Source organism: Ixodes scapularis, unplaced genomic scaffold, assembly GCF_016920785.2.
Source record: "Ixodes scapularis isolate PalLabHiFi unplaced genomic scaffold, ASM1692078v2 PGA_scaffold6__148_contigs__length_123643588, whole genome shotgun sequence".
NCBI classification, from domain to species: domain Eukaryota; kingdom Metazoa; phylum Arthropoda; class Arachnida; order Ixodida; family Ixodidae; genus Ixodes; species Ixodes scapularis.
Window position 1 is genome coordinate 80,726,004 of NW_024609881.1, and position 26,110 is coordinate 80,752,113.

At 46.6% G+C, this 26,110-nt stretch overlaps 1 protein-coding gene across 2 annotated transcripts in view; it reads left to right on the forward strand.

The window, feature by feature from the left end:
• The window catches only part of LOC8051575 (BAI1-associated protein 3), a 331,413-nt gene extending 321,050 nt beyond the window's left edge, over positions 1 to 10,363 (forward strand). Inside the window, exons 28-31 of one of the 2 annotated variants that reach the window (XM_040220141.3) lie at positions 1,190 to 1,228; positions 1,341 to 1,464; positions 5,845 to 6,041; positions 6,504 to 10,363. In XM_040220141.3, coding sequence (XP_040076075.1) covers positions 1,190 to 1,228; positions 1,341 to 1,464; positions 5,845 to 6,041; positions 6,504 to 6,589 — 446 coding nt within the window. In that variant the 3' untranslated portion in view covers positions 6,590 to 10,363. The remainder of the gene's footprint in view (positions 1 to 1,189; positions 1,229 to 1,340; positions 1,465 to 5,844; positions 6,042 to 6,503) is intronic. The other variant, XM_040220142.3, reaches the window with a different exon arrangement.
• The last annotated feature ends 15,747 nt before the right edge of the window (positions 10,364 to 26,110 follow it).

A 26,110-nucleotide genomic window follows, 5' to 3' on the forward strand; every position in this document is an offset into this window, starting at 1 on the left:
CTTGTCATAGTCGAGAACGACAGACGACGAGCAAAGAAAAAATAGACGCTTGAGCTCTTCCGAAGACATGGCCGCATTTTCCGCTGTGCTCCAGGCTTGCGGTGCGCAGGAAGATCAATCTTACAACCAGTAGGACTTTGCGTTATATGTTTTGCCTGGATTCATAATAAGCAAAGCGACGAAACAGCACGAACAGCTGGGCACATTATGTTGTATAAGCAACATACCTGTATCATAAACTCGTGGAGTTTAACGACGTGAGAACCCGAAACTGAAAAATTAGAAGGGGAACGGCATACACAGAGATGAGCGTATGTATCGTCCCCTTTTACAGTGATAGCTGTTATGGGCGTTTCACACAGCTAAAAATGACCTCCGTTGTCGAGGTTGTAGTTGTTCATGGTGTAGTTGGCGTAGTAGGGCGTACGGTGTCCGTCGTCGATGCTGTCGAATCCTTGGACAATATCGCCCGCCGCCCGCGGGAATTGAACCTAGGTCCGCTGCGTTCGAAGTGAAAGCGTTACCTCAAAGCTATGGACAATTACAAGCATGGCGTCCCCGCTGGTGCCCCAGTCGGGCAAGCCCGTGCACCATGCACGGGAAGGTAGTGTTTCTAGGCTTGCAATTGCAGGAGCTTGCTCTCACAAGCAGAAACATGGCGGCGGCCAGATGCCCGGCTTGCATTAGCCTATGTGTAGGGGTTTGTGACGCGATGTCCGCTGCAAGCACTCTCTGGAAATATAGAAAGAGATAGCCGATAACAAAATTCCGCCTTAGCACCGTCAATTTCAAGGGCTTGTGCTGGGAGACGCGCTTTTACGCGACCCGGAACAAAAGTGAAACGAAAGTGTTCGGAAGAAAAGGTCAGATGTCCATTTTGTTCCGAACGCTTTTGTTCGCCTGAACGCGACGCCGATGCCCGACGACTTCTCCGCGACATGTAGCAGCTCTCGCTCCAACTGTATACCGTGGATTAACGCGGGACTGCTCATTCTTTATCTTCCTTAATCTCTCGTTTTGAAGGTATTGAATGTTCATGAACTGGCCAATATACCTTTTTGTATCTCTATCGTCCTGACATTTACTTGTCCAGTTGTGCGCTGTTTTCTTGTTTGTTTTATTTTGACACCACGAAGCTTTCATTTCAGAAGGTCTTTTTTATTGTGTGCTTTTCATTTTTTCTACACAGTTATGAACGCCCGCGACCTGCAGCCCCTGGACCCAAACGGCAAGTAGCTAGCATGCTACGCTAACTGCATGTGCTCCGAATGGCATGTGCAACCCCGCACCCTCCCCCCTCCCCGTGGCTGCAGCCGCGACAGGGGACGGATCTTACGCAGGTTACAGTGACCCCTTCGTCATCCTGGAGATACTGCCCAGGCACCTGTTCCCGGACTGCCCCCAGCAGAGGACGAGGGTCCAGAAGAAAACCCTCTTCCCACTGTTCGACGAGAGCTTCGAGTTGTGAGTATGCCGATTGGCGCTTCCGTATCCCCAGGGGCCATAGCAGGTCTCTAGCGACGAGAGAGACCAGTTGGGCCTCTTAAACCTGGCAAGTCGCTAGCCAACTTAGGGGAAGCATTCTGAGAATACGGAGACGCTACTGGAGTTCGATTTTTGGTCGAGGTGAAAACGAGAACTTTCCCGTCTGTTGATTGGCAGCCTTAGCTTGCGCGTCATCGAGCATCGAGACATCTTTGACCCGTTGGCTAGTTCACAATCGGGCAATATGTTGATGAAAATGTCTTACCAGCGCACAATTAGTGAGAAAGATCTCAAGGTCTCCAATGTGCTTGTTCTACCACTTCTTCATCCATCGGTGGAAGCCAACTTGTGTAAAGGGCTCTCCAAAGAGAACATGGCACCCGCCGTGTTTGCACAATTCAAGGCATATTCCCTTAAAGTTGCTGCGCTCTCTCGTCCATTATGCATTATGTTTATGCATTAAAGGGACGCTGACAGGATATTTATGCTCGCCTAAGTTTTTATTTGAACATGAGCTATTAGTGTCAAACTACCCGGAACACAATTTACAGCACGAAAATCGTTTTCTTTCTGCCCGAAAACAGTTGGTCGAGAATTGGCACATTTCAGTGGCGCTCACTTCCGTTTTTATGGTCACGTGGCATTCGAACTATGTGTGCTAAATATATTCAAAGTCGTGGGTTATCTAAGGAACACCATTCTCATTATTTAAAAAAAAACACAAAAAATAATATGGACCCCCTTTCTTTGGCCTTCAGAAAGCCTCAAATGTTTTGATCGTAGAAAAGCGTGTTGCATAGGTCACAGGAAGTACATGTACAGTGTACTCAACTGTTAAATAATAACGCGAGAGCGGTGGCTGGAGAGATTGCATGCGTCATCTACCGGCTCACTCTGGCAGCTTTTTCGGCCGTCGTTTTTGGAGTTACACTCTCAGCGCCGAAAAAATCACCAATGCGTACCTCGGCGACAAAAAAAAAAAAAAAAGAAAAAAAAAAAAGAAAAAGATTTGCACTTTGTATTTGTTTTTTGTTGTTTAAAGAAGGTGGCCTTTATCAAAGAAACTGCAAGATCACCGAGATATGGTAGCCCCGCATGGTAAATGCACAGGTGTGACTAAACATCGTGGCAAAACCCACAAAACAAACAAGTAAAAGTTTAAAGCGTGGGTGATAGAGAACGAAACGAGGAAACGAGGAGGTCATGCGATAATTGTTTTGGGGAGTGACGTCAATCCCAAGAAGAGCCGCCTTATTCTCTGCCGCATCATTGATTTATTCGCTAGACAGCTCTGATATCAGTTTCGACCACCGCTCCCGCGTTATATTTAACCAGTCGAGCACACTTACACGCCCTTTTCAATTTGGCGACGTACCGCGGGCTGGACGGCACGATTGCGGCGTAAGTTCGTCGTCGTCATCTTCTGCTTCAAAAACCCAAAAAGCGGAGAAAGGAAAAAAAAAATATAAATAAAAATGCGGTCGGGTGTAGTCACGTGGCATCAGGCAATGAGCTTCCATGCTCGTGTTTCGGTTTCAGTTTCGAGCAGTTGATGTTTTTGGCTTTATTGAATATATGCACGACTCTGCGGCATAATATTAAGTGGGTGTACGTCTCCTAACATTATAATAAACTGCCTGGCAGAAAGAAAAAAACAATGGGGGCGGGTGTCAGTGTACCTTTAAGCACACACGCATCACGACTTTCCTCTTCGCCTCCTCGCTTTTGTCTTTTTCCCTTTCTTGTTTTGGGGAAATCGGGGACTGATAACAACAGCGGAAGCCCTGAAGAGAGCCAGCAGAGCTTGTGAGCTTTTGTCCATACCCGCGTAAAGAGCACGCTTGGGACCTCTGTCCCAGGACGCAAATGGAACAAAACCCTTCCCCCCCCCCCCCCCCCCCCCCCCGGCAAGGAAAACGTACGAAAGCGGACTGGAGTGCGGTGTATGCAGTGAATTTAGAAAACAAGGGCTTTGTAGTGCCTCAACAAAACAACTTGAGGTTGGCAAAACAAACAAAGGTTGTCCAACGTGAAATTGCAGACGATCACAATCTCCGCGGAAGCGCTCGGTTCGTGGGAGGTTATCAACTTTCTTCCCCTCTGTTAGCAGTCGGCCTACGTTTTAGAGCGCAGCTCTTAGGCCTCCGTTTCGGGCTTGAGCGGCGTCGCCGTCGCCGTCGGCGTAACCGCGCGGTGCATTATCGGTAAATTTTCCCGAAGAAACCCGAGGTCCTCCCGAAGGACCTCGGGTTCCTTCGGGAGGACCTCGGGAAAACTCGGGTTCCTTCGGGAGGACCTCGGAGGACCTTGGGTTCCTTCGGGAGGACCTCGGAAGGACCTCGGGGGAACCTCGGGTTCCTTCGGGAGGACCACGGGAGGACCTCGGGTACTTTCGGTGATCTCGGGGAGGGGGGTCACGTGACCCCCCGAGGTCACGTGACCCCTCCCCGAGGTCACGTGACCCCCATTGTCGCGTGACCCCTCCCCCAGGTCACGCGACCCCTCCCCCCGAAAACACGTGACCCCCAGTACCCTTCCCTCCTCCTCCTCAAGAGCTGCGCTCTAATTCTGCGTTACAGGGAGCTGTAAGCGGCTTTCATTTTCTTTCCTTGTTTCATTTACGTCTGCAAATGACGCTTCGAAACAGACGATCCGCGTTTTAGAGCGCAGCTCTTAGGGGCCCGTTCCCGGCTTGAGCGGCGTCGCCGTCGGCGTAACCGAGGTCATCCCAAGGTCATATCAAGGTCACGTGACCCCACGTGACTCCCAAGGTCACGTGACCCCTCGAGGTCACGTGACCCCTCGAGGTCACGTGACCCCTCCCAAGGTCATCTCAAGGTCACGTGACCCCAAGACCCCACGTGACCCTTTGAAGGTCACGTGACCCCAAGTCACGTGACCCTCTGAGGTCACGTGACCCCCGAGGTCACGTGGTCTCCTCCCCAAGGTCACGTGACCCCCAAGGTCACGTGACCCCTCCCAAGGTCATCTCAAGGTCACGTGACCCCAAGGTGACCCCCACGTGACCCCTCTGAGGTCACGTGACCCCCCGAGGTCACGTGACCCTCCTCCCCGAAGTCACGTGACACCCCCCCCCCCCCGAGGTCACGTGACCGCCCCCCCGGAGCATATTAAAGAATGAGGGGAGGAAGAGGGGTCTACCCTCCCCTCAGTACCCTTCACTCCTCCTCCTCAAGAGCTGCGCTCCAATTCGGCGTTACAGGGATTTGTAAACGGCTTTCACTTTTTTCGCTCGCGTTAGCAGACGAACCGTCTATACGCTATTTTCGGTCGCTCCGCGAGGGGTAAATTGGATGTCGCTCTCGTTCTCGCAGTTACCAAGATCGGACCACTCGTCCCTAGGCCACAGTTCTCCTTTTCTGCTAAGAGAGACCAGTGGGACTTCCTAACTTGACAAGTCTGTAGCCAACTTAGGGAAGGGTTGTGAGGATACGAAGACACTTCTGAACCCTGGCAGCTTGTGTACTGGGGACAGGTGGTTCCGCGTACCTACTCAGACAGTTCACACGTTTCGCTGATGTCCCGTGGATGTGCATAGGAATATATTTGCCGCCTACAAAACGTTCGCAGGTTTTTCTTTTTTTTTTTTTTCTTGTGCAGAGATCCACGGAAAATGGGGATGGAGCTAAGGGAAACATAATAAATATCTTTAAATGGTGAAGTTATTTTTCTAACCCATTTAAGAGAGAGCTGTAACTAAAGGTGGTTTAGAAGAGAAATTGGATGGTGCTTTAGAAACAGAGTTTCTGATAGTGAACAAATAATTAATAATTCAAAGAATTGGAATTCACTGGTGACAAAAACGCAATGATCTTTCGCATTTTTGTCATGTGATTTGAGTTTCGCAATCAGGTGGTAAATTGATTCCGAAATTTGGAATCAGTGCCGCAATTCCTGTTCACAGTGATGAATAGGCAACGTCAACTTTCTCGCACCTTGTTGTTTTCTCTGTAGCGCGTCCTTGGCAGATATGCCGACGTCGCGCTGCCTAAATAAGGGCGAAGTCACTCTTCCACGCATCGTTATGAACGGGAGTTCCTGTGCTCTTTCTGCAATCAGTTTTGAAATCAATCGACAAAGACGGGAAAACTGATCGACGATTGTCTGCAAGTCCGTTGGCATTTCGCAAACTAGGGAACTCGTTTTAGCCTATTGCGTAATTACAATGTTAAGTATATCTTGATTGATTAGCCTGTTTACTGTGTCGGTGTTTTTCTTATCTAATGTCTGCCGACCCTAATTAATGCGTACTGAAAACGGCCCACGTGTCTTTAAAAAAAATAAGTTCGGATTAAAATTAAACACCATATAGGTAATATTTTTTCCCCGCTGGTTCAGTTCCGTTGCGCAGGAGCGTTGCCGGCAGGCTGTGGCGCTGCTGAGCTTCACCGTGATGGACCACGACATGATGACCCGGAACGACTTCGAAGGCGAGGCCTTCTTTGCCCTGGCGGCCGTGCCGGGCGTCGAGGAGAGTCCCCCCGTTGCTCCCGCACAGCCCGTTGACCTGCCCCTTGTCCAGCCCAGAGAAAAAAGTGAGCTATGCGCATAGCGATCATCATCGTAACCATCATTATTACCATCATCATCATCGCCTGTCGTGCGCCGGCAAGAAACCTCTCCCTCAGCGCCGCGTGACTGCGCGACATCGTGATGCGCATACGTTGTCTCGGACGCGAAATGTTCACGCCGCTGGGGGAAAGGAAGATTTATTTCTGTAAGCGCGCTGTCTAGTGCGAACGAGCAGAGCGGAATACATTCTCCCTCCTCGGGTATTTAGTTTTTATATTGCACAAACTGCCTCTTTTCAGCCGAGCGTGTTGGTAAAGTTCATTTACACGCGAAAAAATGGACAGAATAAACAAAAAGGCACAGAAGATGATATCTTTTGAAAGTTGTGTTCCGTGCTCTGTCCTTTCTGTTTCTTCCTTCGCGTGTTTTCCCAGTGGTGAATGCCTACACATCTGAAGCCTCCCGGTTCGTCCTGGTGTTTGCAGATGAGATCCTCTGCGCCCTGGAAAGCCGCACTTGGGATAAGGAGGCCCAGGAGTTTGTGAAACAGCAAAAGAAGCGCCGATCCTGAGTCCCCTCTTCCAAACTCCCCGTGGCACCCCCAGGTCCTGCCACCTTACTGCTAAAAGCCCGCCGCCCCTCAACTGACAAGATGCTGACCCATCCGCGGACAAAGCGGAGCGCCCTGAGCCTTAAGTGCCCTTTTTAGTTCCTGGTGCCCCATTCTGCACCTTAGCACGCACCGTTATCATTGGTACACAAGCCAAGATGGCCGCAGAAGATGGCGGACCAGAATGACTGTCCAGTATGGCCGCCTTAGATGCCAGCCATGATGATAGCTAAAGTGTGCGCTACCATGGAGTTTACAATTATTGTCATAGTAATGTCTCTAGAAAATTTCCTACTTCGGCCGCAGCTTCTCCGGTTTCTTCCACTGATCGGTTTGGTTTTGTATCTTTCTATATCTTAGCATTATGGGTGTATTTATGTTTTCAAGGTTTGCCGACTTGGCAACTGGAGGGCCACTTTCACAGTTTTGGGCTTGGTTGATACAACTTTTTGTGATCAAATTTTAGAAAGAACTACCATGTGACAGACATGCGGAATAGCACCAGTAATGTGGGCCATTCAATGCTCACTAAGTAAATTGTGGGTCGTGGTTCTATAGGAAAACTTTCAGGCTGTACAGGGTTATGTATTGTTTCGTTGTGTACTTTGTTTTTTGGAACGGAATTTCTCAATTTAAGAAGACGCCTGGGCAAAAGAAATGACTCCATGGGGCCGTCGATTTGTTAATATAATGTAAAGTTGTTTCTTTTCACTGGAGCGTTTCGGGGATGGTCTTATGATTATAGCGGATTATACCCAATGGGGCTACTTTCTTTCGTGTTCAGAGTAAACTATCACTTAAGCCATTCGGCGACGTTAGTGTTATAAACTGAATTATCAGTTTTTGTATCCTGAAGTTTTATCTTACGCTTGGCTACACTCTGTCTGGCCAAGAGGTACGGGCCAAACGCTTTCTTTCATCACAAACCACTACCCTTTGAAAGAAACATGCGCCAAACTTTTATGAGAACCCAACTTTTAGCTCCAAATCGAGCTGAAAAGAAGACCAACATTGCACCTTAGTCCCCTGTGCTAGCTTTCAGTTGACCCGCGAGGCTGCTAGTCTCGCTTCTTTGTCTTTTCGCATACTTTGGCGCGCTTCGGTGGACAATCGCACGTACGTCAGCAATGTGTGGAAGATGCACGCCCCGTTTGTGGTATCTGTGTCTTGCGCAAGTTCCAATCAACTAACCCGCACTCTGTTTTTAGCTCACATAACCTGTGACATCCTCTTGACAGCTTCACTGCGCGTGGTTGGCGCGTAACATATTCCCAGTACCGACATCACGAGATATGTGCTCATTTGTAATACCTTTATTGTTTTAATATTATTGAAATAAAAGAAGACTAGTCCTTTAAGCAGACTGCAACCTGGCGCCCGCTTGCGGAGCGGCTGAGGATGATTACATCTAGTTGAATGCAAACGCTCTCAACAAAGAGACTAGCTTTCAGGTACCGCGATTTACTTTTCTACTTACTTGTTGGCCATAGACTTCATTCAAAACTCGGTGTGACCTGCTAAATTTGTTTTTTTTTTTTTTATTTAGGTGCAGTCTGCTCCAATTATGGTATAAATGATAATGGCCTTCGGAAGTCATTGCTCTAAATAGTTCATATATTTTAGAGCTTCGAATCTTAAAATCAGCGGCATGTACTCCATGTCATTGCAGCTGTGACGTTGAGCATCGAGCGCCAGTACAATAATTTCCATATACGTCATACAAGTACTTTTCAGTGTCGTACACCATAGTAGTAACAACATAAAATAAAATATTTCTACTGATGGCTTAAAAAAAGCCCTTCAAAACGAAGCAACACGTGTCCTTTGGACCTGACCCTTGACCATAGGCCGTTCTTGACCGCAGTTAGAGCTGCCAAGACGAAAAAGAATCGCATGAACTGCACCCTCTCGGTTAATTAGACAGCTGACTGCCGGGCCTGTGGAAGGATGACATAGTGGCAAAGCAATGCAGACAGTACTGCTTATCCACGGTCACTCTTTCTACGGAGTCGCATGCCGGTTTGGTTTACAGGGATTCTTAAGATATGCGGTTAGAGTTGGCGCCATTGTGGCGAGTGCTTTTTCTCTGCGTTGTGCGGGTTGTGAGATTTATATAAAAAAATATGTGAAAGGGGAAGGCGAAACTAAGGCTCATATACGCACTAAAAGGTAACGCGGTTCATTTTTCGAAAGAGTCCTCTTGACCTGCTCTTCGCTCAAGAATGGCGGCGTGCAGCCACTGGAAAAGAGAGACGCCGGCCACTCACGGCGTCACATGAACGCATGTGACACCTTGATTGGTTGGCACCATTTGATAAAGAATGGCTACGTGAAACCAAGAAAGAGGACGAGGGAGGCGCTGGCCAATGCCGGCGTCACATGAACGCATATGACGCAGTGGCTGGTCGGTGTCTTTGCTCAAAAATGGCGGCGAGCAGCCAAGAGAGAGCAAAGCGACGGCCATTCTTGCGTCACATGAATGAACTTAACGCATTGGTCGGCGCCTTTGCTCAAAAATGGCGGCGAGCAGCCAAGTGAGATAGAGGCCGGAAGGACGGAAAACTACGCGAACAGTGAAGAATCGCGTTGCTATTTCGTATTGAGGGCTTTAGGCCAAATGACTCAGCCATCTTCCTCGAAGTCGATTCCCTAAAGAATTAGAAGAGAAACTTGGAGATACCGACCACGGTAGTGTGTAGGAACGCAACAACCCGTCCTCGGACGCCTTCAGCCACGCCGACACGGTCCGGATGCCAGGGACCCTAGTGCTGACGCCACACCACTTGACTATTGCGCTTCAGCAGCGATGTACATAATTTTTCGAGATATCAGCAGTATGCAGCATTGACCTTGAACGATGTCTCTGCGGCTGACTGCGTTATATACACTTACCAATATAAACTATAGCGTTTCTGTAGAACACGCGTCTGGGTAACCTTCGAGGTGCAATCTGCACAATGAGATGTACCCACTCTCACTCTTTGAGATCTTCATTCATCCATTTTTTGTGGTCTCCGCACTTTCTACCAGTAAATAACCTTTCATATTAGAAAAAGAAGGATCCAGACCTTTCTATTGGTTGTTATTTCTTAAATGATATTTTGGTTTCTTGACTCCGACTTTCCAGACTTTATCCTCCTTTTCACCGGGAACTTAGATTGTCATGAGGCAACTAAAACGCAGTCTGGATGATTTTATTTTTTCAACTTGGAGAGTGGCAGTCTGATTTGATAAAGTAGTACGTTTCCACTGAGCCTCTACGGCGTTCAGGCGATACTTTACTTATTAGTACACAATCTTGACTTACTAACTACTATGTCGCAGTGTTGAATGAGTCTATGATTGACATGGCCTTTTTAACGAGACTCTGCTTCCCCAACATGTATTCGCGAGTACTGGGATTTCCACCTGAGCTCCAAGTTTTTCCTATTTCCGTATTCTGATAGGACGCCGGTTCAGCCATAAAAAAAGTATGTATTACCGTCAAGTTGTACGAACTTCCCTGCCACTGTCCTAGTGCTACTCAGCGTTACTAGATCAGCTCATTTATAGTACTGCCCATGGACGCTGGTTTCATGTGCGATACACCCCCCCTTTCTCCCCAAAGGCTCGCCTCCCTTCGTTCGAAGCGGCACGATTTTGAAGACGGCTGTTTGGGTAACTAGAATGTACTCGATAGAACGCACATGCCTTAAAGCAGTGTGTAAATGCCGCTTCACCGTAGCGTCTCCAATGAAAACAGTTTTGAAAATTGAATCCCAGACTCTAGATTGGGGGGGCGGGGGGGGGGGGGGGGGGGGGGGGGCGGGGTTGGAGGGGAAGTGTTCGCTTTTTTTTGCGAGTTTTTGAACTGAGTTGATCTAGTAGCGTTGGTACTACTGGAAACGTTTTTGCCACTTGTTACGACATAAGAGAACGCTCTCTAGGCGACTTACTCCCTGTCAGCCGGACGGTGTCGGTCAGCCTCACACAAGCGGACTGTCGCACCTGGGTCAGGGGCACCAACACAAATGCCTTCACGAGAGTAGATATGTACACTCCCCGAGAATGTGAACAGAGGATCGTTTGCACGAAGAGTACTCCAGAAAAAAACGCTGTTGAACCGTGAGGAGGAGATCATGATGATAAGGCTTGCGTATCTATTGTATAAAAAAAATAGAGAAGTTCGATGCTTTAGACCCATGTTACGGATAAAATAAAACACGCTTTTCGTGTAAGGCTCGTCACATTTTGAGGCGCTGGAAAAAACGATCCTTCTGCGTTAAGTCCGCATTCCGAACTCCTTTTGTTCGCGTTCCGCCCATTGAAGAACACGCGGGAAGCGCCTCAGCACGCACCTCGTATCACTGCGCCGCAGTGTTCTTCTGCGGCAGAAAGGCCGTCTGCTTTTTTCGCCACCACCATGGGAACGAACTCTCAATGACTTTTTCGGACGTCGCGTGTATCACTCAGGTGCGTCTTAACCTCTCCGCCCCGCGGCCGGCGTTCACGCCGCCTCGCGGCGACAGTCTGCGGCTGCTCTTTACAAAACTATTAAAATTTGTCTAGCAGACGGCATTCGGGAAATTTGGCGTTCGTTGCCATGGTGGCGGCTATGAAAGCAGACAGTCTTTATGCTGCTGAAGAACACTGCGGCGGAACGATCCGAGGTGCGTGTTGAGGCCCTTCCCGTAAGCTTTTCAATACAAAGTTCGAAATATGAACTTAAGGCAGAAGGCTGATTTTCTCCAGATCCTCATAATTTGACAAGCCTTACACAAAAAGCATGGTTTTACACCGGAGTTTGGAGGTACTTTTTGTTACTACAACATGGCTCTAAAGTAGCAATGTGTCGAAAATTGTACCTATGAGACACTTTTTAAACACCATGGAAGTTATTTCACGAGCATTTTTGTGTTCAGCCTGCTACCTAGAGTATGATCTGTTTGCACTAAGCAACCATAAGTTTGGTTTGAAGTTAGGGATTGTCTTAGATATGTCTGGCAGAGCTGCACCTTATGGAATCCTGTATAATTGCAACCTATCTTATCTTTTTTTTATATCTTGGGAGATACGTCCACACGGTTCTCCCAGCCCACCAATTCTTAGCGACATGTGCTGCGTTCTTTTCTTATTTTTCATATTTCTGTTCCAGAGTAGTCATTTTTAGTCCGAGATGTGGATAACTTACGAATGCGGTGTACACCGTTACTGTGAGGCAGGGTGAGGACCGCTGCGTAAACCTGGAGATCCGTCGCGACGTCTAGGTACAGTGATTCGACGATGGACAGAGGAACGAATTCGCCTGAATCATTTAATGACGGGTCTTCAGTCTTACCTTGAATATTTTTTTTACTTCATAACCTATAGCAGTTTAGACTACTTTACTAATAAGTCACGGGAAGCATATTATACTTGGGTATTTGTCGCCTATACTGAAGAGATGACTGGTTACCAAAATGAAAAACAAATAGAGGTTGTCATATGTTAAACAAAATCGATGCTAGGCGTTTTTTTTTTTCTTTCTTTCTGATTATGCTCTTCGTGTCTACGATCCTCAGAAAGTCCTGCGCCAGAAACATAGCTATGCACATCCTCTTTCCCTAAGGGACTTCGCCTGTCCCGCCTTTCGTGTACATATATACCAACAAGACATTGAACGACGGGGTACGGCAAGCGGTCGCTACTCACAAAGTCCCATTCGGCCATTTTCTTCGACTGGCGCCATTGTATCCCTTGACAATGATGAGATGACTTGAGTGCAAACATGTAACAGTCGTTTATCTGACGCGATGCTGTGTCATTACACCCCTGTGTCTCGAGCCTTGCTCGTTCTCGCTTGTGTAACAAAAGCTGTCATCACTGCTGTTACCGTTGGTGTTGATTACACTCTGAATGTCATATCAAAGTTGGCGAATCTTTAAGCCCGCAAAAAATATATATTTATGGATTATATATGTGTATGTGTATTGTGACTACACCTGTTGAAACACTATATACGTGGTTCCTGTTTCAAAGACGACATATCCTGTTATAATAATGACGAGGTAGGAAAGTCAGCATAGTAAATTGTCTTATGAGTAAAATAGCGACTATGGCATGAACCGGGCAAACGTCAGTCACAATTGTAAAGTTGTTTCACCAATTTACATATATATATACTAGCGTGTTGTTTCTTGTTGCCTAATATGCGTGTTATAGTATGTCCTGAACAAAAAACGTATCTAGTCAGATCCGGTCTCACCAAGACATATCATATAGCTTTCAACTTTAAGATGACGTGTTTGCAAACCACGCAAATACTCCAAGAATGATATCAGACACCAAGTCCCAACGTTGATTTTTTGCCGATTTTCAGCCAATAAACTTCGAAGGGTTGCCCGGTTTCTCGCGTTTCTAGATTACTTTAAGATTACGTCGCGTTAGGTGAGCGATAAAAAGGCTGCAATCACCTAGGTACAAAATAACTCATCAAAGCCGCTTCCTTCAAAGTACTATATACTGGTTGGTTTTCGTGGACCACTGCACCAGCGCGCGTGCCTGGAATATTGATGCCTCGACCAACAGCAGATTAATACCCGTGCCACACGGGCAACTCGAATGCCCTTTACAAGGAATGGCATTTGAACGATCGGCCAATCAGCGCGCGACACTCCGAGCGTGGGGCGTTCCACGCGCGACAGATCGCGAGCCGATTCGTCAATCACATGAATGTCATTCGTTGTAAATGGAATTCGAGTTGCTCGTGTGGCACGGGTATAAAAGTGTTTATTTTATCGCCGTTAAAGATGGCATACTTTGCAGTTAGCTGCAGCAACTCTCCAGTGTTGTTAGGGCTAGGTTGTTTCCCGGAAAATGTAAATACCTGTAAGGCTGATTCGAATTCCATGTTCTATTGTTGTGAGTAATCTACCCTCATCAATGGCATCATATTTGTGAGTTCCCTATTCCCAACATACAAATTGCCTGTTTGTAAACGAAAGTAAAATAAGAGCAGTCTTTGGCTTGGAGCAAGCTAGACTACCAGTACTCTTACTCTAGCACGCTCATAAACCAAGGATTGCCTTACCGCCGTTGTCATGGTTTTATTATAATATAATTATACCTTGTAGTTATACCGGCGTAGACCATAAAAACTTCACTTTCGCTGATATTTTTTGTGCCGATACTTTCCTGTTCTGCTCTTGAACTGGTCGACCAGACTGAATGTCAGAGCCCTTGAAAACTCGGCTTTATGAAGATGTAGTTGAGATTCTCATGATAGGATATTGATATGGATACTTATTACATAAGAAGGTTAACAGGGCAGGACTGTTGCATTACAGCCGTGGAATATTTGCGAGTTCGCGGAGTGCACGTGGCGGTAACGGCAGTGGTGACAGCGCCCAGAGTGTTTTTGCATTGTTGTGATTGCTGGAAGAGTCGAGGTCCTAGTACACCGGATTGTACTAATCACTCGGAGCCCAGCTTCTGGTTTTCTTCTTACACTGTGCCGTCTTTATGTGATCGTTCCTCGTGGACTGTGCCGCTCTCGACGATGACTAGCGTGTAGATGTCGTCAGATATGTCACCTCCTGCCAAACGTCCTGCCTTAACAAAGAAATCTTCATTACCAAAGACTCACCCTCAAAGAAACCCATCGTCAGAGCCTCTTTGAGCTTTGAAGTCAAGATGATGCGCATTTCACCGAATTTTCGCACGTACGTACTCACTTGAAACACTCACACGCGGGCACCCAAAATGTATGCATGAACAATTCCCTTCAAAGGACAACTCCTGGGAGCTGCCCTTAAGACACGTGGAATGCGAAATACTACGGTTGGCATTTGGACCAATATACGCTCGCTTGTTGGGATAGTAAGTACTTCTGTTTCTGACTTTTTCGCGCGTACGGCAATTAAGACATTCTCACGGGATATTTCTGCGATTAACGAGTTCACGTGGCTTTCATTTGTTTGTTTTAGATAAACCATTTCATAAAGTTTTGAGTTCGAGATTTTGTCTGTTATTTCAATATTCTACAGGTGTCTGTTCTTTCCACCGTAAGAAAGATTTCAATAACACCTTTTCTGGTTACCTTATTGTTTTTGAGCCATCGGTGGTAGCATGCAGTGAGCTGCCAATTTTTACATGAAGTTTCTTCATTATGTCCAGTTTTCACACACCAGTTTGACTATATGGCAGTTTTACTTTACAGCTGGCTTCACACACTCAATGGAGCCAAAGCGATGACTGTTTAAACCCGTTGCTATTTGTTTTTATCTGTCTCCAATTAAATGTTTTAAGACATGTATGCTTCTTACCACGAAAGATCTACAATCTTGTCTGTGTTGGCCTGGTTTGAAGGTTGTTGTTTTACTGCAGCTTGCTGTCCGATACCCTTGTTATCTTCGCATGTTCTGGTGGGGCTTAGAGACGTTGGCTTCCAATGACCAACATGAAATTCTGCTAGGTTTTGCGAGAGAAACCTTCGCGGTTCCGGGAGTTTGCTGAAACGTGTCCTGCACAATTTTGTCACTGGCGCTGATTCCCCGAAAACGACAGTGTTGCGTGTGTACCTCTCCTCGCCCCGAAAGCACTTATTTATTTTACTATGACCCCTTTTATGGTGCTGGATAATGTGATTGTTGCCACCCGTCTTTATAAGGAGCATTATGTGTCATATTATATACATGCTATTATATATATATATATAAATACATAATATATATATATACACCCGGTTTATCAAACTGTAATAAAGGCACCTCTTGAAATACCCCGTGTGTTTGACTGATTGGTTGTGCAGTGTTCCTATGATAGCCCCAGTCTAAGACAACTTTTGCCTAGTATCGGTTTCCCTTGACAAGTGGAATTAAAAAGAAATCTGTGAAGAGGTTTCACTTTTACAAATCAAAATAATATACCAGGGGTCCGAGAGATAAAAAAAAACATTTTCTCGCGGCAAAAACGCAAAATTACGCATACCAAACGCTCATTTTGTTATCCCAAACGTAGTGAGCTAGCGGTTGGCACCAGTTTGCGAAGTTTCGGAACCTAGTGTTATCTAGCTGGAACAAAAGTTATGTTATTTTGAGGAAATTTCAATGCAAAAATGGCGGTCCACGAAGCCTGCTAAGACATTGAGATAAATTGCGTCTGTTTCTGGAAAAGGGCCCCGTTTCTTTTTTTCTAAATTCCTCAAAATTGATTAGACCTTTCAAATTAGATAGCGGCAAAATCGTAAACTTTGGCAACTGGTCCATCTGCTCGCGTTGTATATGCGTTGTATATTTTTGTTGCGAAGAAAACACCGTTCTCTTTTTGCCAAAACATCCTGTGCTTTGGAAAGCACACTTAAAGAGCACTTTCTGTTTAGCAATAATATTAGTGTTGTTATCTTGGAAATTGAAGCTTAATCTCAAGATATTTTTAATGAAATATTCAGTGTTCGATACATTCACACGTTAAATCACCCCGCAGAATCCATGACGTCAACGGCTGGGCAGACCTTGCAGCCTCTTACATTTTGCGTATCAGTGAGTTTGCGTTCTCCTGGAACGTGACTTGCGAGAAGTAACTTTATGCGCCTGTCGCACTGAAGAACACGGGCTAAGCCATGGGCAACCTGGTTGGTGCTTGCTCGCCTGCGCATTTGAGAGAAACCTTGCAGCGAAAAATCAAATGTGCCCCCCCCCCCCCCCTTTGCCCTTTGCAGCGTTAGAGCTAATAGAAAGTTTTAGTGGACCGTTCTTGCATTCGCATAACAAAACCCGGCACTCCGTCAGCAGCTTTGCGCACGCATTGTTAACGGTTATCGTTATCCGAGCGGGAAAACAACCCCTTAGGACTTCCTAATGTGCATGTTCTTTCCTGGTCCTCGACAGCAGCGTACGCCTCACCTTGTGCACGCATTCCTGGTGGAAGCGGTGCTCTCAGCCGACCGGAGGAAATGTATGAGGTCAGAGCCGTAGTAAGCCTAGCCAGAGAGCCAAGTCAAGCTAATCCACTTTGGTTTTTCGCTGAGATTTGATTTTCAATCAATGCGGAGAGCAAGTCGTCTGCTTCTTGCGCAGGAGTTGCGGTAACGTCAGAACGACGCCGAGCTCTGATTGGCTTTGATTGATTGATTTCTGTGCCTTGAGACTGCTGACAGATACAGAGAAACGCTAGGCGCAGATAGAAAAAGAGGGCCTCGCGTCAGTGTGGGCGTGCGAAACGTTCAGCGACTACCTCGTCGGGAAAACATTCAGGTTATAGACTGACTACAAACCTCTCGTGAGTCTATTTGCTTCCAAGTCTTTAAACAATGTCACTCCACGACTTCAGCGAATGCGCACGCGGATAATGAGATACACGTACGAAATAACGTATGTTCCAGGAAAGCAGCTCATGGCCGCCGACACGCTCTCAAGAGCACCTCTTCCCCAAAAAGAGTGGTCTGAACTGGAAGAAGAGATTGAAGCATTCTTCCACTTTGTAAGGTCCACCGTTCCAGCTGCCAGCTCCAGCCTCCAGTGGCTCATCAGCAGCCAGAAAAAGGATCCGGAATGTCAACAAATAAGATACTCTTGCAAGAATACATGGCCCTGCCGGCGTGACCTCGACAACGAAGTTAAGCCGTTCTACCCGTTTCGCCATCAGTTCACCTTTGAAGACGACTTGCTTATGTTCACAGCAAGGATCCTAATGCCAATATCTTGCAGATAGGAAATTTTGCGTCTTCTTTACGAGGGACATTTTGGCATCGATAAGACTCAGGCGTGAGCTAAAGAGACGTCGTGGTGGCCAGGAATGATGGAAGAAATTGAAGAAAAAGTTAAGAGCTGCCATTTTCGCATCGAAGCATCAAGAAATATAAAGATGCCACTAAAACCCACCGAACTTCCCGAGAGACCTTGGCAACGGATCGCAATACATTTATTCTACCAGGAGGGGCCGTGGTGGGTGATAGTGAAGGACTGTTTCTCCAGGCATCCAGAGATCGCCTGCCTGCAGAATACGACCGCACAGGTCGTAGTGCACAATTGCAAGAGTATCTTTGCACGACACGGTATTCCAGAAGTTGTCGTCTCGGACGATGACCCACAATTTTCACCAGTGTCAACCTCACAATTCGCCACTTTTGCAAGAGAATACGGCTTCCAACATATAACCTCGAGACCTCACTATCCACAAAGCAATGAACTTGCGGAGGCTGCAGTGAAAATAATAAATAGCTCCATCAATAACACAAGAGACCCGTATGAGTCCCTGCTGTCTTATCGAACAACACCCCTGAAAAACGGGTACAGCCCAGCCGAGCTACTTATGGGACAGCAATTGCGGTCAAAGCTTCCCATTCCGAACATACTGCTGAGGCCAACAGCTCCAAACCTAGGGCAGCTCGAGAAGTTTGAAGCAAACTACCAGCTCGAGCAACGGTCGGCCTACGGCAGACGCCATGGTGTCCGCCATCTGTCCGACGTAGTTGATGTAACAGACGTATGGGTTGTCGATCTCCAATGCAAGGGAACGGTGCAGTACCCACATCCGAGCCAGGCTCAGATCTCGTTGACACCGGCCAAAGCGTCGTGCGAATAAATCGTACGCATCTCATACCATACACCAAAGAGACCACTCAGACCTTCACGGAATTGGCGGTTCCTGCCGATAGTGATGGACAAGAAGTACCACAGGAGGGGTGTGAGGACGCATCACATCCTCACACAAGAACGGGACGCTGCACTAGATATCCTGCTCGATACTGAGATGACTGATCATTCCCAAGGGGAGAGGGATCTGTGGTAGCGACTGGCCACGTGTGTTGCCGGAGCGAACCAGGTGCGTGTGAACAGGATGTGCTCCCGCTTGCACTGGGCACGAGACTGGGAGCTGGATTCGCACGAGACAGGTCCTGGACTCGAACGAAGCAGGGACCAGTTATGCTAATGTAAATAAGAGCGATTATATAAAACAATTACAAAAATATATTTTACAGAACAATGTCTTTTTCAACTCACTGTTTACCAGCTCACAAAAAATATTGCTTTTCACGATAATAGCAACGCCCACTCCACGAGATCCCCTATCGTTTCTAAACATTTTGTTGATCGGTGGAATAATAATGTCTCTTGTCACCTCATATGACAACCAGGTTTCAGTTACGATAAGATTGTGCGGGTTGTATACCATTATCATCTGCTCCTGTATATGGATACCATTACCATGTGTATCTAGATACATGGTGGTTGGTTTTAATTCGAACATTTTTTTTTCTAATAGGGGAAGAGTTAGACGGGTTCTGTCTTCACCACTTATTTATCAGACTCGGCCGACATTAGATCAGTGCATAATCGCTACGATAAGTTGCCTAATTAACTAGAATTTCTTAATTAACTTTCTGATTGTTGGTTTTAGGCGTCATGTTAGATTTGTAGTATTCGCTAATAAAGGTCAGACGAATTTAAGGAATTTGGAAGGTAACGTGTTTTTTTTAGATATTTTTAGTCCAACTTTCGCGTTTCTTTGCCCGATTAAAAAATTGCTGTCAGAAAGAGCGTCCCAAGCCCTGCCCACAATGACGCTTCAGTAGAGTGATGTCGTCGTTTCAATGATGTCGTCACTCACTACAGAATGTCCTTGGCGTGTGCGCCGACGACACAAGTGACGACGTGTCCCAAACAACAACGTCACCCTTCGAAGCGACATTGTGGGCAGGGCCTGATGCGCTCTTTTTCCGCGCATCAATATTAGCTTGCGACCTCTTTCCGTCTCTCCCTTGCAAGACTTTGTCACTTGGCTTTTGTGTATCACCTGAAGGGGACGACGCCGATATTAGCTCATGAACTGCACACGAGCACTGCGTCAGTGGTTTTCGTGGGCTTGGGTTGTACCTCTTGTACCATCGCTGGGAATGCATGGAGAGGAAAAGTAATGCACAGCGCATTATCCACACGTTAAAGTCTTCGGTATGTCCTCTGACCCGTTGTTAGAAATATGGTAGAGGGGAAGTTAAAAATAGAAATGTTCGTCGTTTGCGCCTATATGTTTGCCGATTGTTTTGATTAGGTGATGCTTGAATCAAATGAGCTACCAAGTAATCATAAAATCGTTGGGTGTTGCCCACGCACTCGCTACTGTTGAAGGGATTGTCCGGTGAAAACCCGAAGTTCTTAAAACCCTGTGACGGTTACCTGCCAGGAGGCTAATGATTAACATAAGCCATTTTTATTCTGTTAAACGACACCCCAATTTAGCGTAACCAATGACGAACAATTACACATAACTCCATGCCAAATTTTGCAAGTATCGATGGCTGCGTTTCATGACTGATGTGACGTCACACCAGGCTTGCAATTGTCAGATCCTATGCCTCATACCTCCATGGGAACACACTTTCCCCGATGCTCCGCAGCGCTCCATTTTACTCGTCACTGTAAATCACTCTAAGAAGTATGGAGCGTGACACATTGAATGTCCCCTTTCATTCACTAAAAAATATTTCTAGTGCAGCAACGAGGGTGACCCACGTCGTAGCGCTCACTAGAAAAACAACATTCGAAGGGCGTTTTAGTTCGGCGCGATCTTTGCGTTATGTTACGGCAGAGCCTCCGCTGGTCTGAAAGAGGAAGAAAAAAAAAAAAACGCTGTTTATGCACGCTAGATTTAAAATGCAATTGCTTGTTCAGGGAAGCACACAAAATTTAGATTTTTCGTGGAAGATGCTCCTACTGCCATTGACAATGATGTCTAAATGTTTTCTTGAATACGAACTTTGACCGGACAATCCCTTTAAGCTTAGGGTTGGCTTGATTGAACGTTAAATTTGATGTAGCGATGCCAGTTCATCTGTGGCTTCATTGCTGCCGACCATTTCGGTGCGGAATGGTTGGCAGCAAGGACGTATGTGGGAGCTGCATCGAGCCCTTCTTCGGAAGGCAGAAATATCTACGCTGTTCGAGACCTTGCGAAGCGCAGTTCCACCGCAAGTGCATAGGCGTGGTGGGAGATAACTACGAGTTTTTATGGTCAACGGATCATGTACGTACAAGTGCCAAAGTTGTACGGGGCGCAACGGCACTCCAGATGTCGCCGTGCGTGCTACAGATCCTGTCGCTAATTCGCCCACTCTGAACGAGATTGGAATTCAAACTGTTCTGACGGTTGAAAGTTGTGGCGCGTGTGGTGTGTCAGCAAGTTAGTCGCGGATCTGTGCGGAAAGATCGACGTTATTGTGAAATAAATTACGTCTGTCAGGGCGGATAACACGTCCCTGCAAATCCATCTAGCAAAGAACACGAAACTGCTGCGTCGTTTGACCACCCAAGACGTCACACCATCACTGGTTTCTTAACAAATCCGTGGCGCTGCAAGTTTCGCTGATGCCGCCGGCAAAGATTCAACTGGCCGCGTTGCTCTGCAGGGCGCTCGCGATAAACCAGGAGGCCAGAACGTACATGCTCGTGGCAACGAACCTGTGCCGTCCGACTCGACCGCATCAACCATTAATCGACCATCGCGCAAAACGACCGAGGATATTGCAGCAGCAAATGCTGATGGCAGGCGCGTAGCCATGATTTTGTTTCGGGGGGGGGGGGCACCCATAACAAAATGCTGTATGAGGGGGAGGGGGGAGAGGAGGCCCCAGCAAAATGGAAGATTTGGGGAGGGGTGGGGGGGGGGAGGGGGCGGGCTCCATCCTCCCCCCCCCCCCCCTCTGGTTACGTGCCTGGCTGATGGATTCATCCTTGTTCAACGGAAGCGGGGGATCAAGCCTTCTTCGGGATTGTGTACTAACAGTAAGCTGGCTTCGGTTCCAAGACTAAAAAGGCGTAAAGCACTCTTTGTTTCACGTCTTCACCCAACCACCGCGTGTTGTGATGTTGAGGCTGTGCGTGCTCCCATCTTAAAGGATAAAACTTTTACGTGTACCCAATTGAAAGCCAAACATTACAGCTACTCGTAGTTTCACGTCTCTGTAAACGTAGAGGCTTTCGAAAAAATCAATACTGATGACGTTTGGCCCATGGGTTCATTCTTGAGACAATTGTTTGAGGCCATAAAAAGTTGATGAAAGTTCTTCAACTGCAGTGCCGACTTAACAAACGAAAAGTAATTTCTTTGTGGAGTGTTCCGTATTCTATCGAAACGTTGGCGGACTACTTACTAAGGCGAACACATGTTATAACACTGTAGCTGTCAGTGATTACGACAAAATTTCATTAAGCAAAGCATGGTGAACCGCTCTTTTTCATCATCTGATTACTTTCCTTCAGCATATACTGTATTTCGTAGAGATCGGAATTTGAATGCATATCGGCGAACTTTGGGGGTGGTGTACTTATTGCTGTTAAAAAAACAAAAAACAAAAACAAAAAAAAAACATTTTCAGGGGGTACGGCGATTTGACTTTTAATTTAGCGATGAAGCTGTCTGGGGGAAAAAAACTTTTTCTTACTCCAACTTGCTCATTGGTACATTTTGCTTCCCGCCGAGCCTTGATGCCACCGGATTTTCTTAAAAAATGAATCTTCTTTGGGATCGATTAGACCAGGGGTGGCCAGGCTTACCTGGCCTAAGAGCCGCAAACGATGTCGCGAGACTTTCAAGAGCCGCGGTGAGGGGGGGGGGGGGGGGGGGGGTGGCGAACCTTTGTTCAGAGCAATAAAACTCGAACTACTTTGGATCTACCCTGGTCAAAAGCAGTTCAACTGTACGTAAGGTGGTAATAGCACAAGACTACAAATCCGCCACCTGTCTTTCGATTTAAAACGCGGTCCATTTCTCCTTTTGGGGAAGTCCTCGTGTGACCGGGAGGAAGGCGGGGAGGAGGGTAAAAGAGGGAGCTGCGAGCCGCACTTTAACACGCAAAGAGCCGCATACGGCTCGCGAGCCGCAGCTTGGCCACCCCCGACGTTGAAAAATACCGTATTCTTATTCTAGGAGATTTTAATGTCTCTCCCCGATATAAACTAGCATTTAGAGCCCCCGTTCTGTACTTCTGGTTGTGTAACATCTAAGGTAAACACTGTATTCTGTGAACTACCTAAAATGTAAGCAGTTAAATAGTTTTCAGAATCCGGCGGGTAAAGTACTAGACCTCGTACTAGTGAACTTTCACGTTCATACTCTCGTCCCGGTGTCTAAGCCCCTTGTTCACCCCCATGAGTGGCACATCCCTTTCTCCAATTTTTTCAACGCTTCCTACAGGAGATCAAAGCATGCAATCTGTGAGTCGTTCGCTTTTAATTGGGGTAATTATCTTGGCCTTTTCATATTTTTAGATAGCGTTGATTGGGCGCACCAGTATATGAAGCATGTAATGTAAATTCTGCTGTTGAGTTACTTACTAACTGTATTAAGAACGCTATTGAAATCTTTGTTCCAAAAAAAGTGTCGTAGTTCATCCCGCTATCCTCATTGGTTTCCGCACAAGCTTAGGTCCGAGATTATAAAAAAAACTGCACTATCATAGGAAATACAAGGTCAAATAAACATAGTTCTGGTATAAGTTTTCTAAATCACGAGCTTTAGCTAAGGTATTAATTAAGCGGGACAAAGAATTTTATTGAGAATCAGTTAGACACCACTTAAACCGCGATCCCAAGTATTTCTGGCGGGACATCAATGATCGCATGACCACGTTTTCTTCTGCGATAAGCCTATGTGACATATCTGGTAAAGTGCTGAATGAACCTGCGTGTGTGTTATGGCGCACCGTGCATTCACAAGGGCGCCCATTAAAACCACTCTGCCATATTGGCCGCGAGGCAGCTATGCCGTTGCCTCGCCTCAGACATGATCACATGGTCGTGTCACCCCGGGGTCGATCGGGATCTCGAATTCGGCTCCCGACGTGCCGTTTTCCCTCCTAGCCACTGGATGGCGCTGCAAACGCCCCATGGCGGGCGAGGAGAGATATATTCGGTAGACAGGGCATAGAGTAATATACACAAGGTAAAGAGCAGACACTGCCATAGGCCACAGCAGCCCAGATAGACTAGTGACGGCTAGCGCTCCTAGCGGGCAGCATTAAACACAATCTAGTTCCGGTTCCGGTCAAGTTAGTTTCGGTTTCGGTTTGGGCGTTTCTGCTCCGGTTTCTCCGGCACCCTTCTCTTTCTCTTTCTCCCCATCTTTCCTTCTTGCGTTGCTCCTCGCTACGCTCTCGGGAGCTCCTCGGCTCCCGGAGCCGCTGTTTCTTTTTCAAATGTTGACGCAGTTTTATTTTAATTTTTACGATATAATTCGTGCAAAATGTGTAAAACAAAATTTCTACTTCACAAAACGGATGCGTATATCTTGTTTGTTTTTCCTACTGTAAAACATTAAAGTTATACAACCTCCACATTGACTCCTGACTGGTGGAGCATTGTGGGGTCAACAACAGTAAGCGTTTCGAAAATATTTTATTGGACCAGATTCGTATATTAGCCCCGAGAAGTTCGCGTGGCGCCCTCTTACGGCGAACCGGGGTGACGTCACGGCGAGGAGAGAATTTTTCCCCCGACTCGCCCCGCTCGCCCCGTAGAGGCTGTGATGACGCTGGCTGTCGGCGCCCTCGTTTCTATTTAATTTTTTTGTGGCGTGTTTTTCGTAGGAAGCGTAAATTTTTATATGCGCTTTTATTGAGGTATGGCCTGTAGCTACAAGCGAAACTTCAACCAACATTTTAAGCATGCTTGACAGGACAGGCAACGCATGAATCACAGCTGGTATATGAAAATAAAGAAATATGGCCACAATTGCAGGAGCATCGATATAGATTCACATCTCGCACAATAAATGCTGTTGATGGTCTGAATAAATTGGCAGGTTATGTATACTATTTTTCTTTTTTTATCTCCGTTTTTAAACAAGATCGCCGAAGCAGAAAAGCTACATGCTCTTCGAGCAACATCCTAAATACAGTCTGGGTCATGGGGAGAAAATCACAAGTAAGACAGCCCAAGTGCAGGAGCAAAGTAAAAAAAATAACGAACAATTATTATATACATTGCTCGCATTTAACCTTTGCTGGATTCGGATAGTATTTCAAAGGACTACACGGGTGGTATTTGTGGACTTGTTTATATCAACCCTCAAGTAATGTATAACAAACGTAAGCGAAGATGTCTAGCCGTTATTAGTCCCTTAAGTCCTAAAAATGAGATTCTACTTAAATCGAATTGTCCTGAAGCTAAAGTACCAGAAGCTTTTCTCACGGAGACTGTCGCCCTTCACAATTTACACATTTTCTGCTACTATAGTGCTGCATCTACCGCTGCACAGACGTTCCAATGCTTGCTTTTACTCCTGTTTTCCTCTGTTGTCAGAAAGTCCAGCTGTAGGGAGTTTGAAGGCTGAGGAAGCTTTTGGGGACCTGTAGCAGTCTCTTTTAATTGGAAATGACAGTTCAGACTAAACGGTGTATTTTTTTAATACCCAAGGCTGGAATAAAGAATGTCAGGAAAAAGTATAAACATTCCAAATTACGGCACTATTGCTGTGCATATTTTAGGCAGTTCAATACATATCATACAGGCAACTGGAGGCGATTCGGCCGTTTTTGTTGCTACCATACTAACTAATTTTCAGTAATTGTGCACCTTCTAAGAAATATGCCTGCATACGTGTATGAACTATATCATTAATTCACGAAGAAGCTACATTTATGTAAAACAATTCTGTTGCACGAGCACTTCAAAGATCATCAGACCCAGGGCCTTTAAAACATCTGCGAACCAGCGCATGCAGAGTGGCAGCGCAGAGTCGGGGTCGCGAGCTAATTTGCCGACCACCCAAAGGCCCGTGACATAAATGCCACTTCAAATGCCTTGAAAGCGGGATGTAATATCGCCCTAAATCATGAACAGGCAAGGAACAGAATTCCAGCGTCTGAAACACTTGCGCCGCCGTTTCACCGACCCCTCGCAAGATTGTCTTGTGTCGTGTGGACGGACGGGGAGGTTCATCGGCGGAATTGCCTCCTCCGGTAGCTTGCGGGATTTGTAACCCAATTTTAAAGGTAAAAGGAACAAGCAGGCTTATAAAATGTGCGGAAGCACGTCAATATCGGCCTAACTGAACGTCTTGTACACCGGGTAAACGAAGTCCAGCTCTTCGAAGAACTTGCGGCACACAACGCCAAACCAGGAAACCGGTGCTGGGAAGCGAGCCGATGCGAGATCGCGGAGCGGAGTCCTCCTCCTGACGTCACGGTACACCTCACCCAATCAGGGCGCGGCGAACGCAGCGACGCTTGTGTTCGTTCTCGGGGCTAATACGCGTACATGATTTGCTTCAGACGCTCTGTATTCTTTATAAGAAACATATACTAATACTCACAAAAATAAATGAATATGAAGGAGTTCGGCATACCGTACACTTCGAAATGGATTTTTAGCGGAACCAAGTCAACAAAATTTTCCACATGGAACATGCTGAATGGTCCATTCGCTTTCACGCCGACTCGGGCTCGGGAAGTAAGTCCAGAAATAAATAAGACATCGCATCATTACCAGTCATAAGAGTATAATAAGAGTGCAAAGCACACAGCGAGGA